General features: G+C 32.8%; 2 protein-coding genes across 3 annotated transcripts in view; one reads left to right on the forward strand and one right to left on the reverse strand.

The window, feature by feature from the left end:
• The window catches only part of LOC143073678 (RNA-binding protein 8A-like), a 244,701-nt gene that overhangs the window by 8,866 nt on the left and 220,711 nt on the right, over nucleotides 1-15,124 (reverse strand). The window contains exon 2 of one of the 2 annotated variants that reach the window (XM_076249405.1): nucleotides 1,692-1,778. In XM_076249405.1, coding sequence (XP_076105520.1) covers nucleotides 1,692-1,758 — 67 coding nt within the window. In that variant the 5' untranslated portion in view covers nucleotides 1,759-1,778. Of the gene's footprint in view, nucleotides 1-1,691; nucleotides 1,821-15,124 lie in introns of those variants that run through there. The other variant, XM_076249404.1, reaches the window with a different exon arrangement.
• Nucleotides 1,944-9,603, forward strand: LOC143073674 (uncharacterized). Its single transcript, XM_076249396.1, has 7 exons — nucleotides 1,944-2,145; nucleotides 4,249-4,337; nucleotides 5,333-5,405; nucleotides 5,842-5,913; nucleotides 6,556-8,081; nucleotides 8,691-8,728; nucleotides 9,475-9,603. Exons 1-7 carry the CDS (start codon nucleotides 2,071-2,073, stop codon nucleotides 9,588-9,590), a joined length of 1,989 nt encoding a protein of 662 aa, XP_076105511.1. The 5' UTR covers nucleotides 1,944-2,070; the 3' UTR covers nucleotides 9,591-9,603.

Raw genomic sequence — 15,124 nt, forward strand, 5'->3', positions numbered from 1 at the left:
CACCCGGTCAAATCAGCACCTAGTCAAATTAGCACCTAGTCAAATTGGCACCTGGTTAAATATGCACCCATGTTAGATTTGTTTGATGTACATTTTTTAACAGTAATTTAAGCAAAAACAGTAAAAATAAGAAATAGGTTGTCTAGAAATTTTTCAGTATTTACACAAAAAGGGTTAAATAAGGAAGGGGTTGTCCAGATATAATCACTTAATTTTATTCACATTTTTTGGAGTTGATGTATGTTTTTTTCTCTCAACTATAAAATATGTATTTTCAATTATTATATGAGGTATTGGATATTATTTTATGCATTTTTTAACAGTTGAGCATTTTGCAGGATTGTTGGGTTTAATGCTGTTTAAACTTTCCTGAAAAAAAACACCTTAAATTGCTAATTATTTTGCATGAAAGTTTGAAAATTATTGAAAGGGACTCATATAGTTTTCCATTTTGTTGCTTCTAATTGTCTCATTAAACAGCTTGTGTAAGGGCTTTTTGTTGTTTCTTGAAGAATAAAACATCAATAACTACCTGTATACTGTTGAGTTAAAACAACAAACATATTTTAAACTATGTACTTGATTTAAGTTATTTATTAATTGAAAAGAAAACTTATCAAAACAACGGTCACAGAATGTTGGGAAAACTTTAAATAATTGACTTATTTTTTCTAACTGCTTGATGCTTTTTAACGATGCATGATAAAATCCAACCCCCAAAATAGACCATGAATTTATACATTTTAAAAATTATTAATACATATATTATATCAAATATTATTGGATGCCGAATTGACTTTAAACTAAGATGCCGATTTTACTAGATGCCTATTTAACCAGGTGCCAATTTGTCTTTTTCTATGGGTGCCGATTTGACCAGGTGCCGATTTGACTTGTACCCCCTTCAAAGATGTCCTAATCATTAGGACTAGGAAAATTCCTTAAAATAATGTGTTAACTAAAAAAATTGAATTATAATTTGTAGAGAATGGTGTCTGTTAGGGTGGGTCTTTTCACCACCAAACACCGCCACCTACCTGATAAAAACACCAACCACTAAGAAAAACTTTGATATAATTATACAATTAGTAATCAGTTCAAGTATCCTGGATCTCTGTTCATTGGTTAGATTTTGATATTTTTCTCTTTTATTAGTATTGGTACAACTATTTTATAAAAGAGTTAAAAGAAGAAAAAATGGAAAAAAGTATATTTGAGGTGTCCATAAGGGTTAGTCCAAATAATTATGACGTCTTGAAAGGCTATTATAATTAAGGCGTCAAAGAAAAAACTTCACAATTATTTGGACTACATGAGGGTCAGCAGAGTTCAAAAAGTGGGGCGTTATAAGACTCTTTCTTTCTGTTTTCTGTAGATATTTGGACTTTTAATATTTGTATTGATACCGATAAAAGACAAAATAATAAACTTTTGGGGTGTTCGGTGTTGTTCAGTGGTGAAAAGACCTACCGGTGTCTGATATATGTGCTGCATTTGGAGGTCAGGAGCCCGTTCAGTGATTGTATTTTGTGGATGTGGTTCATATATTTATTTTAAAGTGTTTTTGTTTTTATTTTATAGATTAGGCCAATGGTTTTCCTGTATAAATTGTTTTCCACTAGTTCTTATTGGGCTTATTATAGCTTGATGTTCGGTGTGAGACTCTGCTACTTTAACTACATGTGTCTTACGGTCTCCTTCTTCGTCAACTTCGAACTCTTCGCCGGTCCCTTCTTGAAGATCCAAAACATCCGCCATTTTTCACAAGAACACGCGTAAAGAAATGTTGCTTTGGTTTTTTCTGCACCTGTTGGGTAAAACCCAGAAACACTTCGAAAAAGAGATTGCAAGGAAATCTATCGCTAAAAATCAAGGGAGATAAAAATTTCAAAAATCAACATTGCGTTTGAATAACATTATTTGTTACAACCGATTGAAAGCACAAATTTGACATTGACCCAAAAAAATGTGTTCTTAGTTCTTACCATGAGCTTTTTCCTAAGATGTGATTGATATATTGTTTGCAAAGATCTATCTAATCCTATTTCTATATTTAATAACATTCCAACAATGGAAGTACATGAACAGAGAAAGCTTGACGTTGCTAAACCAGCTAGTACAGACATTCTGTCTTTGAATAATAAGGTTTACTGTTTATATTGTTTATTCTGCTTTCATATACTTCTATATGAGCTTTTCTCATCACTTGGCGTCCGTTGTGGTCCTGCGTCCGTCGTTGTTAACTTTTACAAAAATCTTCTCCTCTGAAACTACTGGGTCATATTTAACCAAACTTAGCCACAATCATCATTGGGGTATCTTGTTTAAAAATTGTGTCCGTTGACCCGTCCATCCAACCAAGATGGCCCCCATGGCTAAAAATAGAACATAAGGGTAAAATGCAGTTTTTGGCTTATAACTCAAAAACCAAAGCATTTAGAGCAAATCTAATTGTTTATCAGGTCAAGATCTATCTGCCCTGAAATTTTCAGATGAATCGGACAACCTGTTGTTGGGTTGCTGCCCCAGAATTGGTATTTTTAAGGAAATTTTGCCGTTTTTGGTTATTATCTTGAATATTATTATAGATAGAGGTAAACTATAAACAGCAATAATGTTCAGCAAAGTAAGATCTACAAAAAAGTCAACATGACCAAAATGGTCAGTTGACCCCTTAAGGAGTTATTGCCCTTCATTGTCAATTTTTGTTATCTTGTACAAAAATCTTCTCTGAAACTACTAAGACAAATTTAACCAAACTGGTCCACAATCTTGTTATCTTGTCACTTGTACAAAAATCTTCTCTGAAACTACTTAGACAAATTTAACCAAACTGGTCCACAATCATCATTAGGGTATATAGTTAAAAAATGTGTCAGATGACCCTGCCTGCGAACCAAGATGGCCGACATGGCCAAAAATAGTACATGGGGTAAAATGCAGTTTTTTGACTAAAATCTCAGAAACCACAGTCTGCGACATTAGTATATATATCTTTATTTCTCAACAAACTAAATTACAATGGTATAGAGATGAGCGTTACCCTGGCTCCAGTACAAGAATCTAGGATCATCTAGTTATGTTTTGTAGCTAATGTAAGGAGCAGTGAAAGGGAGGCAAATTTGTATCTGTATTTGTATTTGAACAGGAGTTGTTCAGCAAATTGAAAAAAAATATGAAAAATTATGAAGAATAAAATTTTAACTGATTGATTTTCTTCTTTTCTTGGTCTGCATCAGAAAGGATGATCTCTTTAACTTCCAAAGTCAAATTTGAATGAGAAATTAATTTAAACAAAAGGGTTTATATCTACATGTATACATTTATTTTACATGTATGTCTTAAATTCAAAGAAAAGAGTCAAACAGTTTTGAGAAGGTTTTTTTTAAGGTACAGCAAAGTAAGACCTACAAATAAGTCAACATGATCAAAATGGTCAATTAACCCCTTAAGGAGTTATTGCCCTTTATAGTCAATTTTAAACAATTTTCATAAATTTTGTAAATTTTTATACGTTTATGATATGCACATAGACCAAGGTGAGCGACACAGCCTCTAGTTTTGGTTTGACGACACCTTACTGCCCAGTTAGGCGTCAAGCAAGTAAATAAGATAGCCTTTGAAGACATCATAATATTTTAAACAACTTACATATACATGTACTGCCCAGACTCACACCCTAATTCAATATGAAGATTGTTCTAGCAAGTTTTGGATATATCAGGTCTTGATTATCTACCAAAGCAATTCAAATTCCTATTTTGAATAATATCATAGATGTTTCAAAATCTTTTCTTTGTTGTGTCCTTTACAACAAACATATAATGTCAGAATTAACAAGATGTCATCAGTTATATGATTTCATTGCATTAAAGGATTGAGTGTGGAGCAGGAATCTGTGGAACCCTTGAAGCGATCTGTTCAAATATGCTGCTTATTGTACTATTTATTGTAAATTAAATGCAAAAGACAAACCGCAGTAAACCTTCATGTTCTAATTAATATAATTACTTTATTTTGTTCAAAGCCACTTTTCAATGAGGCATTAACATTTATGGTTATTTAGATTACAATGTCTTACTCAATTATTTTATGTGATCAAATATATTTTATTTTTTGTGGAGACACTTTTATTCTGTCAATTTGTTATTCGATTTAACATAGATTGAAAAAGCATAATGTGGAAGAAAGTGGTTTGGACAGTTTTAACAAACATAATTAATTTGTGTTTTTTATGTAATTTGACAGATTATTATGATGAGACAAGCTGTAAAGAAGGCTAAAGGTCAGACAGTACAAAAGATAATTAGGAGAGTAAAAAGTTTAAGGAATAAAAAGTAAGTTTTCACATATATACTAGTTTATACCAACTTAAAAACAATTATTTATTGTCATAAAATGATAATAATAATTATTACATAATTTTCTATTGTACTACATTTATAATCATGATGACAATGAGTAATTCATTTTACAGATAATGTTTGTAACAGCAGCTTAACAAGGATCATGGGAATGTATTTAACATGTTTAAAACTTTATTTGATGTCTGTAAATGTAATTAAATTTGCCATGCTGAAATCAAAGCAATAATTACATGAATTAAAACCAATAAAAAGAATTTAAAGTAGTTTTGTACAAGTTGCCACACCAAGAATACACCTAAACACTTATCCCGGCTGACCCGGCCGCTTGAACTTTTGACGCATACAACAATCACTTTTCAATTGTGGCATCAGATATTTTGTATTATGATGTCAAAATTTTACGGGAACCTGTGTGATATCCAGTAATTGCCGTATATAGCATCACATTACTATCATGCTAAAACACCCTGGAAAAAACACTGTCAATTGATTGTAAAATGATTACATACACAGCTAATTTCTTAGTTAAGATTGTAGGACTGCCGTAATCTGGTATCTAAAAGAGTAAGAGTTTTCCTTTAAGTAGATTGAATCACGAAGATAAACAGGACATTCTTTACCAATAGCCAATTCAATGATCATGATGGGAGGTTTTACAAGAGTTCATGTTCTTTGTTAAATCAAGTAAAATTTGATGCCTATTCAAATAGCAATGTACACTGTCATGACTGAAAATTAAATTATACATACATTGTAAGTTATTTTTATTTTTGACTGTTTAAAAAATTGACATGTAAACCTCCGTTAGTAAAGACTGCTCATAGTTTTAACAGGAAGGCGGTCTATACAGCTTAGGGACTGGGAGGATCATAGAATCAAACAACAATTATTGATCATTCACAGTTAAGCATTATTACATACTAATATACCTCATAAATGTATTACATATATTAAAACAATTTTAGAGGCACAGAAGAAGAAAAAAATAAGGACAAAAGAAAAATTGAGAGACAGTTAGAAGTTATGTATGCCATCAAGGTACAATGTACTTATGTTAAATGTCACTAAGATTTCTGGATCAAAGATTTTTTTATGTGCATGTATATGTTTTCAATAACTGAACTCATGAAGTTGAATATTAAATAAAAAGTATGATTGCAATTGAGAACTAAACAACAGATTCCAAATGACTTGGATTTAATCATCTGTAGGTCTCCATATGGCCATCCACATGTGAAAAACCCATACCTTTCAGACTAGTTTGAAGGCCAAGTTTGAACTGTTATTATCTTGGTATCTGTTGTAATACTTCAGTGCATATTATTTTTGGTTAAAATTCCATGAGTTATCATTGTGCTTCATAGACCTATAGAAAATGATATGAGTTTGTTAGACTACTAATCTGTATTCTGTTATATACTTTGCTAGTTTATATATAAATATATAACTGTCAAATGTGTTGATTTATTTGTAGGACTTGAAACTCGACAAAGTTTCTAAATTTGCCATTGGATATGATTCAGTTCTTCAAGAAATAACAGAAAAGGTAAGTAAACATAATCCTCAGCATTTTACTGCTTTTTGGAGGGGAAAATTAATTTCTCTTCCTGGTCAAAACTTAGTTGCTAAATCATCTAAGCTTGAATATTTTATTGTAAACATATAGGTACAATGTACTCTTTTTTTTTTGTAATACAATGTTGTATTAAAAAGAATGTAGCAGGGTTACAAATGTTTGAAGGTGTCAACATTCCCCTATCCTGGGAGAAAGGTGTAACAATACAACACTAGAAAAAGCTTTAAAATCAGTTGAAAAGGCTTAACTCATCAGATCAATACAAATTAGTAAAACAAATAACAAAAACACAGACCATATACAGGAAATATGCATCCTTCACAACAAGAAAGACAAAAAGTACAGATCTGAGCGTACTCATATTACCAACACCTAGTTCAAAGCCAAAAACAACTTATAAAAATACCAAAGGATTGATAAAATATTCACTCAATTCGTATCAAAATTTCTAGGCTCTCAACAACATAAAAATTTTCTGGTTAGTAAGAAGTTTTCTATATGTACTGCTAAACTTCCAAACCAAATCTTTTTATCCATGGAAGAATTCAATATGATGGTTGCTTTATAACATTAAATACTAACATTAGTTAAGACTTGTACTTATACTTACAGCCTGATGCCTCTGCAGAAATGATAGCACTAGCTAGACTATCAGAACATGCTGCACTAAAAGAGGAAGTAGACAAATTTAGAAAGGACCATGATGACTGGAAGTCCTTATCAGAGTTTCTTCTTAACCATATTCCAAGGCGTTTTAACAAAAATAAATACAAGGAAATAAAATCTAAAATGATGACAAATGTTAATGCCGGAAATGTTTTAGTAAAGGCATACTTGGAAAATAAAGTAGGAAAGAATTCAGAATTAACTATAGAAGATAATAGTGGTGTTTTAGATAATGCTTCAGACACAGATCTGGTGAATAAATCTACGGATATCGAAAAAGTAAGTCAAGGACAAACACCTCAAGTAAAAGATGAGAGTCAGCAAGAACTATCAGAAGTATTGGAAGAAATATCATGTAAATCAACAAATGAAAGAGAAGAATCCCAAAAGTCAACAGAAATAATAAGAGTTAGCCCACAAAAGACAAGTAAAGTTAATATAGAAAAAAGTCCTAAAAAATTTACAAAAGTATTGGAAGAAAAAACACATAAATTAACAATTGATAAAGAAAAAAGTGATAAAAGTGAAAAACAGACATATGAAGAAGAGGACAGCAATTCAAATGGAGATAATGACTCTTTAATAGAAAGTGAAAATAATGAAATTTCCGATGACCAAAGCAATGCTGAAAGTGAAAGTAGAGTGGAAGAATCGGACAATGATGAAAGTGAAAGTAGAGTAGAAGGTTCAGACAATGACGAGAGTGAAATAAGTGAGGAAGATTCAGATGACAATGAACAGGATGAAAGTGAGAATGAAGACCACACTAAAATTAAAGGTGAAATGGTAGTCAAGAAATTGAACATGAATGACCTAGTTAATAGCAAAGATGAAGATATCCCAGACTTTCTTGTAGCTAACTCCCAGGAGGAAAACATTTCAAAAGTGAGAAAGTCTAAAGATTCATTCTTTGAAAGAGGTGATACTGATAGTGATGATGAAGATTCAGACCGTAATCTTTCTTCTACTCATGGTGACAGTGAATCAGATGACATGGGCGAAGACGAAAAGAGAGAAGCTAGTAGACAGGCTATTAGTAGTTCTTTTCTAGGTGCTTTAAATGAAGTGAAATCAAAACATAGACCTTATGATGAAAGTGAGGGACAAGGATATGGAGGTAGATGGGGACACTTTGACAGACGAAATGACAGCAGAGGAAGGGGAGGATTTGACAGACGAAATGACAGCAGAGGAAGAGGGGGTTTTGACAGACGCAATGACAGTAGAGGAAGGGGTTATTTTGACAGACGAAATGACAGCAGAGGGAGGGGACATTTTGACAGACGAGATGACAGCAGAGGGAGGGGGCAAAACAGAGGATTTGGAAATTCTGATAGATTTGATAATTATAGAGGGAGAGGAGGACAAGGACGTTTTGAAAGAGGAGGGAGAGGCAATTTTAGAGGTCAGCAGAATGGACCTAGAGATTTCCAGAGGTCAGACAATAGAGGAAGTTCATACAGACAAAACCAGTGAGTACACGATCACGAATCAAAGATAACATTTGGTTTTATTTTTTATTTTCGTAAATTAAACCAAATGTGTTTTGTTCATTGTAGAAGGATCAACTGTGACCTTCTATGTCATTTGGTCTCTGGTGGAAAGTTGTCTCCTTGGCAATCATTGACCTAATTTCAAATGTGGTGTTCTTTTTTATTTCCCATCATTCTTACAACAATTCTAACTTAAATAACATTACAGATTAAATAAACTTGTAATGCACTATTGGGAAATAGATATCACATATTTTAATTCTGAACTGGATCTGGAGAATTCTTTAAAGAGTGTTTTCCCCCCTTTACTGAGCAAATCGTTGCTTGAAAATAAAGGTTACAGAAGTTATAGCTATCAAAACAATTATATAAGATGGAAACGGAGAATGTGTCAAAGAGACAGAAAAGCACCCAAGGCCACCAATTGGTCTTCATCACAGTGAAAAAATCCCACACACAAGCGGCCTCCATCTTTTCCTAAACAAAAATGTGTGTATGTACTAGTCATTATAGTATACAATGAACTTCATCAAGGAAAAAAAAATGAATTTTAACTTCAAAATCTAACTTAATATTAATATTTTACAGGTCAAGCAGGAATATGAATTCTTATGCTGACAATAAAGGTAATTATGTTATTGATGTCACATTATAATCAATGCTTTCAATTATAACATATCAGGATATCATTGCAATTTTTATGGTTCTTTTGACAAACTATGTTAAAATTATTATTTCATAGATAAAGATAAATAAAATTTCATAAATTCATACTTAGATATACTTAAATTGATTTTGATTCATATAAATCTTTACTATTTTTTTGCAATTGATCAATTCTATTTAATTGTTTTATTTTTTTTAAATGTTGTGGTAAAATGTCAGGTGTTGAATCCTTCTCGCAGATTTGAATCTAGGGACCATGGACCTTTAACAAGGCATCCTTCGAAGTTGTACATGTAAATAGTCTTTGCATCAACTATATACATGTATATATATATGTAGCCCATATGGGATGATGGAACAGGGCACTTAGCCCACTGCCCCCTAAATTTGTCTCTGTTAATAAGGTGAAATTTGGAAAATCTAAAGTCACCTGCAGACACAAACTATTTCACCAGAACAGTACTTAATTCCATATCTTACAACTATTTTAATACTGGTAACTCTTGAAAGGAAAAATTCATAGTGAACTAACTAGTTATAAGAAAATAGTTGTTTCTTTTGTTAAGGTTCAGGATAAAATAGATATCAGTCATAAAAACCTGTTTTCTTATCCTTGTTGTTTTTATTGTGAAACGTTGATTTACAAGTAAAGGTGATGTGAATATGTTAGAGTTAATCTTTAAAACGAAAAGTTTTATTTTTCAAGGTTCATCAACAAAGACAGAGGAGAAACTTCATCCTTCCTGGGAGGCTAGCAAAAAAAGGAAGGAACATTCAACCATCCAAGCTTTCCAAGGAAAGAAGATTAAATTTGACGATTAAACTCTAAAAAAAATCTTTTTTTCATTTCTTTATTTAGATCAACTATATTTGGTGTATGAAATGATTGTAAGTTTAAGGTGTACATGTCAGACTGGCAAGTTTCAACTGACCATGACCTTTATTTCATGGCTCATCGGACAATGTAAAGTTTTTGTGGTTGGTCTTTTTTTCATATACTACTAGAACATACCCGTGATATCGCGGGTCCGTGACTGAATAAAGTATATAACTATGCGTAAGCCTTATTTTAGTATTGGTATTGTCATCTGATAAACTCATGCTGATTATAAGAAACACAGTTTTCTCTGCTTTCAAAATCTTTCTGTTTGAACCTGTTGACCTGGAACTAATCAATTATTGGTAATATTAATTATTTGGAAAACAAAAGGTCCTGGAATGGAGTATCTTTAAATTAACAGCATTGTCCTATATTAGTTTGAAATAAAGATGAATTCTTTGATTTGCTGTCTTACGTCATGCCTGCTAACAAATTTAAAAAAAACTGTACTTATACACCCTATTTTAAGTCTAGATTTTTAGTATTCATATTGTCATCTTAATAGAAAGTCTTACTGATTAAAATACTACAATAGGAAACAATGTAACAATGATAGAATTTAGAAGTGTTAACCCTGTAATTATGACCCGTGTATATAGCAAATCCTAAATACACCGTTTGGTGGTGCGTCTGTCAGATGCAGAAAGTACAGATAAGGTAATAGGTAACAGGTGAATATACTATTGGTATTGTTATCGGATTCAATCCGGAACTTGTTAATTATTGGCAATATTAATTATGTGGAAAACAAAAGGGTCTGGAGTGTTGTAATTTTCAATCTACACCATTGTCCTATATTAGCTATATATAAAGTTGATTTCTTTGATTTGTCGTTTTTACCCCATGACGGCTGACAAAGTTGACCTCGTTATTTTAGTATTATAGATAAGCAATTTTTTAAGCATAAAGGCCCCATATTTAGTTGATGAGGTAATTGTTAGGTGTACTTGTCTGATTGTAAGGTTTCTTCTGACCTGGACCTTGTGTTAATTGTTCATTGGTCACTATTAGTTTTTGTGATTTGGTCTATTTCTCAGATTATTTAACCAATCAACTTACATTTGATATATGGAATAATTGTAAGTAGAACATGTCTGCCTGGCAGGGTTCATATGACCGTGACCTAATTTTCATGGTTCATCAGTCAATTCAGATACTATAATGAATAGGTCAGCTATATTTGGTGTATTGAATGCTTGTAAGGTGTACATGTCTACTACAGGGTTCATATGACCTTGATTTCATTTTCATGGTTCATTGGTCAATGTAGGAAGATGTGGTGTGAGTGCCAATGAGACTCTCCATCCAAATAACAATTTATAAAAGTAAACCATTATAGGTCAATGTACAGCCTTCAACAGGAGCCTTGGCTCACACCGAACAACAAGCTATAAAGGACCCCAAAATTACTAGTGTAAAACCATTCAAACAAGAAAACCAACAGTCTAATCTATATAAAAAAACGAGAAACGAGAAACACGTATAAATTACATAAACAAACGACAACTACTGTACATTAGATTCCTGACTTAGGACAGGTGCAAACATACTTACAAACACAGCAATGTTCTGGATCCCAGAGGGAAAGAGATGCAGAGGACGACCTAAAATAACATGGCGGCGCTCAGTTGAGTCTTGAGATGGCAAATTTCCAACATACTTGGGGGAGCTTGAAGAAGATAGCACAAAACAGACAGATGTGGAGAATCTTCGTTGCTGCCCCACACGCCAATGGGCGTAATGGGCAGTAAGTAAGTAAGTAAGTAAACATTTGCAGCGGGATTAAACGTTTTAATGGTACCAAACCTTCTCCCTTTCTCTCAAACCTGAGACCAAATGATGTATAGTAACCATTTTAGGTCAAAGTACAGCCTTTAACAATGAGCAAAACATATACAACATAGCCTTAAAAAGCCCAGAATGACAAATGTAAATTCAACTGAGGAAACTAATGGCCCACTTCCTTTAATTGTAAATGGGAACTGAGAAATGTGATGTCAATTTGAAGACAACAATAAAATGTCAAGGCTCATTCGATGCCATTTGACTGAGGTGGCAGCATTGTCAACAATGTATTAGCTTGTGATAAGGTGTAAAGTGAACCCCTAGTTGTAGGTCAGTGATATTTGGTATGCAGTTGTATCAGCATGGCACATCTCATTTTCATGGAGATTATTTGGCCTCCTCAGTCATGGTCTATTGACAGACACTTTTGCTTAGTTCACATGTATTAGTTTGTGATTGGGTCAAGTTTATGGGAAACCCACTAGTGGTAGTTCAATGAATTTTGGTATGCAGCTGTATAACCATTGGAATATCTCATTTTCATGGGGATTAGTTTACATGTATTAGTTTGTAATTAGATTAGTTTAAGATAAAGCTAATGTTAAGTCAGTGATATTTGGTAAGCAAATTTATTTGCATTTGCACGACTTGTTTCCATTGAGATTATTTAGCCCCATCTCCTGGTGATTGACTTTGACCCTTTACATGGTTTACAATGTTTGTGTTTAAAGGGAACAACTTATGATAAGTCAATGGTATTTTGTGTGCTGACACATCTCATTTCCATGGAGATTTCTAAGCCATGTACCTCCAGTCAATGTCTATTGACTTTGAATATTTGCATTACTTCCATGTTAAAGTATTGCTATTGTAAATTCAACATTTGCATTATCCAAATTACAAAAAGGCTAGACATATCTCAGATAGAGTCTCTGTTAACAATTTATTATTCGTACAGTTAGTGCCAGTTGTTTTACCACCACTGGGTTGATGCAAGCAGAGTAGTCAGAAATTCTGTGTTGACAAATTATCATTGATATTGTCATACCGTATTCATAGATTCACCATCTACAGGACTAAAAATTGTTTGTAAAACTAAATGACTTTTTACCACGGATATGATTACCTTAGGTGTATTTGACAAAACCGTTCTCAATTTTCAACTGTCACTGCTCAACCAACTGTTTAGCTTTTTAGATTTGAGGCTACTGATGATTCTTATAGACAAAAAGTGTGTATGGTGAACAAAATTATGAAACTGGAAGTGTTTTTTTTTTACTGTTACAAATTTCAACCAGATGCTCCGCAGGGCGCAGCTTTATACAACCGCAGAGGTTGAACCTTGAACAGTTAGGGCAAGTATGGACACAACATTCAAGCTGGATTCAGCTCTAAATTTGGATTGTGATTAAATAGTTGACACTGCATAGGTTTCTGACACAGAATGAATGTGTTCTAATGAACTTAAAATATTTTTTTTGCCTTTGAGCAATTCACTATGCTGTTGAATATTAATCCTTTCAAAAAAATGTTTGAAGAAATTTTCTTTTTATTTATGAAATCTGAAATGAGAAAAATTTAACACTGTGCAATTGAAAATTTCTTGCAATTGAAGATTTCTTGCTATTGCTGAATACTGTGCAATTGAAAATTTCTTGCTATTGCACAATACTTAATATAATAATTTTGGACCCCGATTTAGACCAACTTCAAAACTGGGCCAATAATAAAAAATCGAAGTACATTTTTAGATTCAGCATATCAAAGAACCCCAAGGATTCAATTTTTGTTAAAATCAAACTAAGTTTAATTTTGGACCCTTTGGACCTTAATGTAGACCAATTTGAAAACGGGATCAAAAATTAAGAATCTACATACACAGTTAGATTCGGCATATCAAAGAACCCCAATTATTCAATTTTTGATGAAATCAAACAAAGTTCAATTTTGGACCCTTTGGGCCCCTTATTCCTAACCTGTTGGGACCAAAACTCCCAAAATCAATCCCAACCTTCCTTTTGCGGTCATAAACCTTGTGTTAAAATTTCATAGATTTCTATTCACTTTTACTAAAGTTAGAGTGCGAAAACTAAAAGTATTCGGACACCGACGACGACAATGCCAATGGATACCAATATAAGACCAAAAAATTGTCATTTTTTGCAGTCGTATAATAAGATTGCTTTTGTCATAATCTCCTAGTCTGTTTAGATGTTGGGAATATGTGTGCCTCTGAACAGTTTAAAGACTGAATCCACTGTCAATTCTATTAGTCTGTGTAAGTTTTATGAATCATAAATATTTGGAATGAATCAAAGAGACAACAACTGGACCAAGACATTTCCTCTTTTTAGCTCACCTGGCCTAAAAGGCCATGTGAGCTTTTCTCATCACTTGGTGTCCGTCGTCGTCGTCTGTCGTCGTTAACAATTTTTCAAACATCTTCTCCTCTGAAACTACTGAATGGATTTGAATGAAACTTAAAATGATTGTTCCTTAGATTATCCTGCACAAAGTGTGTGCTTCGATTTTTGATCCGTCAAAAAACATGGCCGCCGTTACTTAAAATAGAACATAGGGGTCAAATGCAGTTTTTGGCTTATATCTCAAAAACGGAAGCATTTAGAGCAAATCTGACATGGGGTCAAAATGTTCATTAGGTCAAGAATTATCAGCCCAGAAATTTTCAGATGAATCAAACAAACCATTGTTGGGTTGCTGCCACTTAATTGGTAATTTTAAGGAAATTTTGCAGTTTTTGGTCATTGTCTTGAATATTATTATAGATGAAGATAAACTGTAAACAGCAAAAATGATCAGCAAAGTAAGATCTACAAATAGGTTAATATGACCAAAATTGTCAATTGACCCCTTAAGGGGTAAATGTCCTTTAATGACAATTTTTCACAATTTGTTCATCATATTTGCTAACTTTAAAAAATCTTCTCCTCTGAAACTACTGAATGGATTTGGATGAAACTTAGCATGATAGTTCCTTAGATTATCCTGCACAAAGTGTGTGCTTCGATTTTTGATCCGTCAAAAAACATGGCCGCCCTTACTTTAAATAGAACATAGGGGTCAAATGCAGTTTTTGGCTTATATCTCAAAAACGAAAGCATTTAGAGCAAATCTGACATGGGGTAAAAATGTTCATTAGGTCAAGATCTATCAGCCCTGAAATTTTCAGACGAATCAAACAAACCATTGTTGGGTTGCTGCCACTTAATTGGTAATTTTAAGGAAATTTTGCAGTTTTTGGTCATTATCTTGAATATCATTATAGATAAAGATAACAACGTTAAATTTTCGTGGTCAAGTCCATATCTCAGATACTATAAGCAATAAGTCTAGTAGATTTGGTGTATAGAAGAACTGTAAAGTGTACATGTCCAACTGGCAGGTGTCATCTCACCTTGACCTCATTTTCATGGTTCAGTGGTTATAGTTAAGTTTTTGTGTTTTGGTCTGTTTTTCTTATACTATATGCAATAGGTCTACTAAAATTGGTGTATAGAATGATTGTAAGGTGTACATGTCTAGCTGACAGGTGTCATCTAACCTTGACCTCATTTTCATAATTCAGTGGTCAAAGTTAACTTTTTTAGTTTTGGTCTATTTTTTTAATACTTTATGCATTAGGTCAACTATATTTGGTGTATGAAAATATTTTATGATCTATATGTCGGTT

Source organism: Mytilus galloprovincialis, chromosome 4 (genome assembly GCF_965363235.1).
Source record: "Mytilus galloprovincialis chromosome 4, xbMytGall1.hap1.1, whole genome shotgun sequence".
NCBI lineage: Eukaryota > Metazoa > Mollusca > Bivalvia > Mytilida > Mytilidae > Mytilus > Mytilus galloprovincialis.

Bases quoted from the DNA above. Each gene is read 5' to 3' on its own strand.
- LOC143073674 (XM_076249396.1), top strand. From the start codon at position 2,071: ATGGAAGTACATGAACAGAGAAAGCTTGACGTTGCTAAACCAGCTAGT. The intron at 4,338-5,332 runs GTAAGTTTTCAC...AAACAATTTTAG, and splicing joins AAAAGTTTAAGGAATAAAAA to AGGCACAGAAGAAGAAAAAA. The intron at 8,729-9,474 runs GTAATTATGTTA...TTATTTTTCAAG, and splicing joins TTCTTATGCTGACAATAAAG to GTTCATCAACAAAGACAGAG.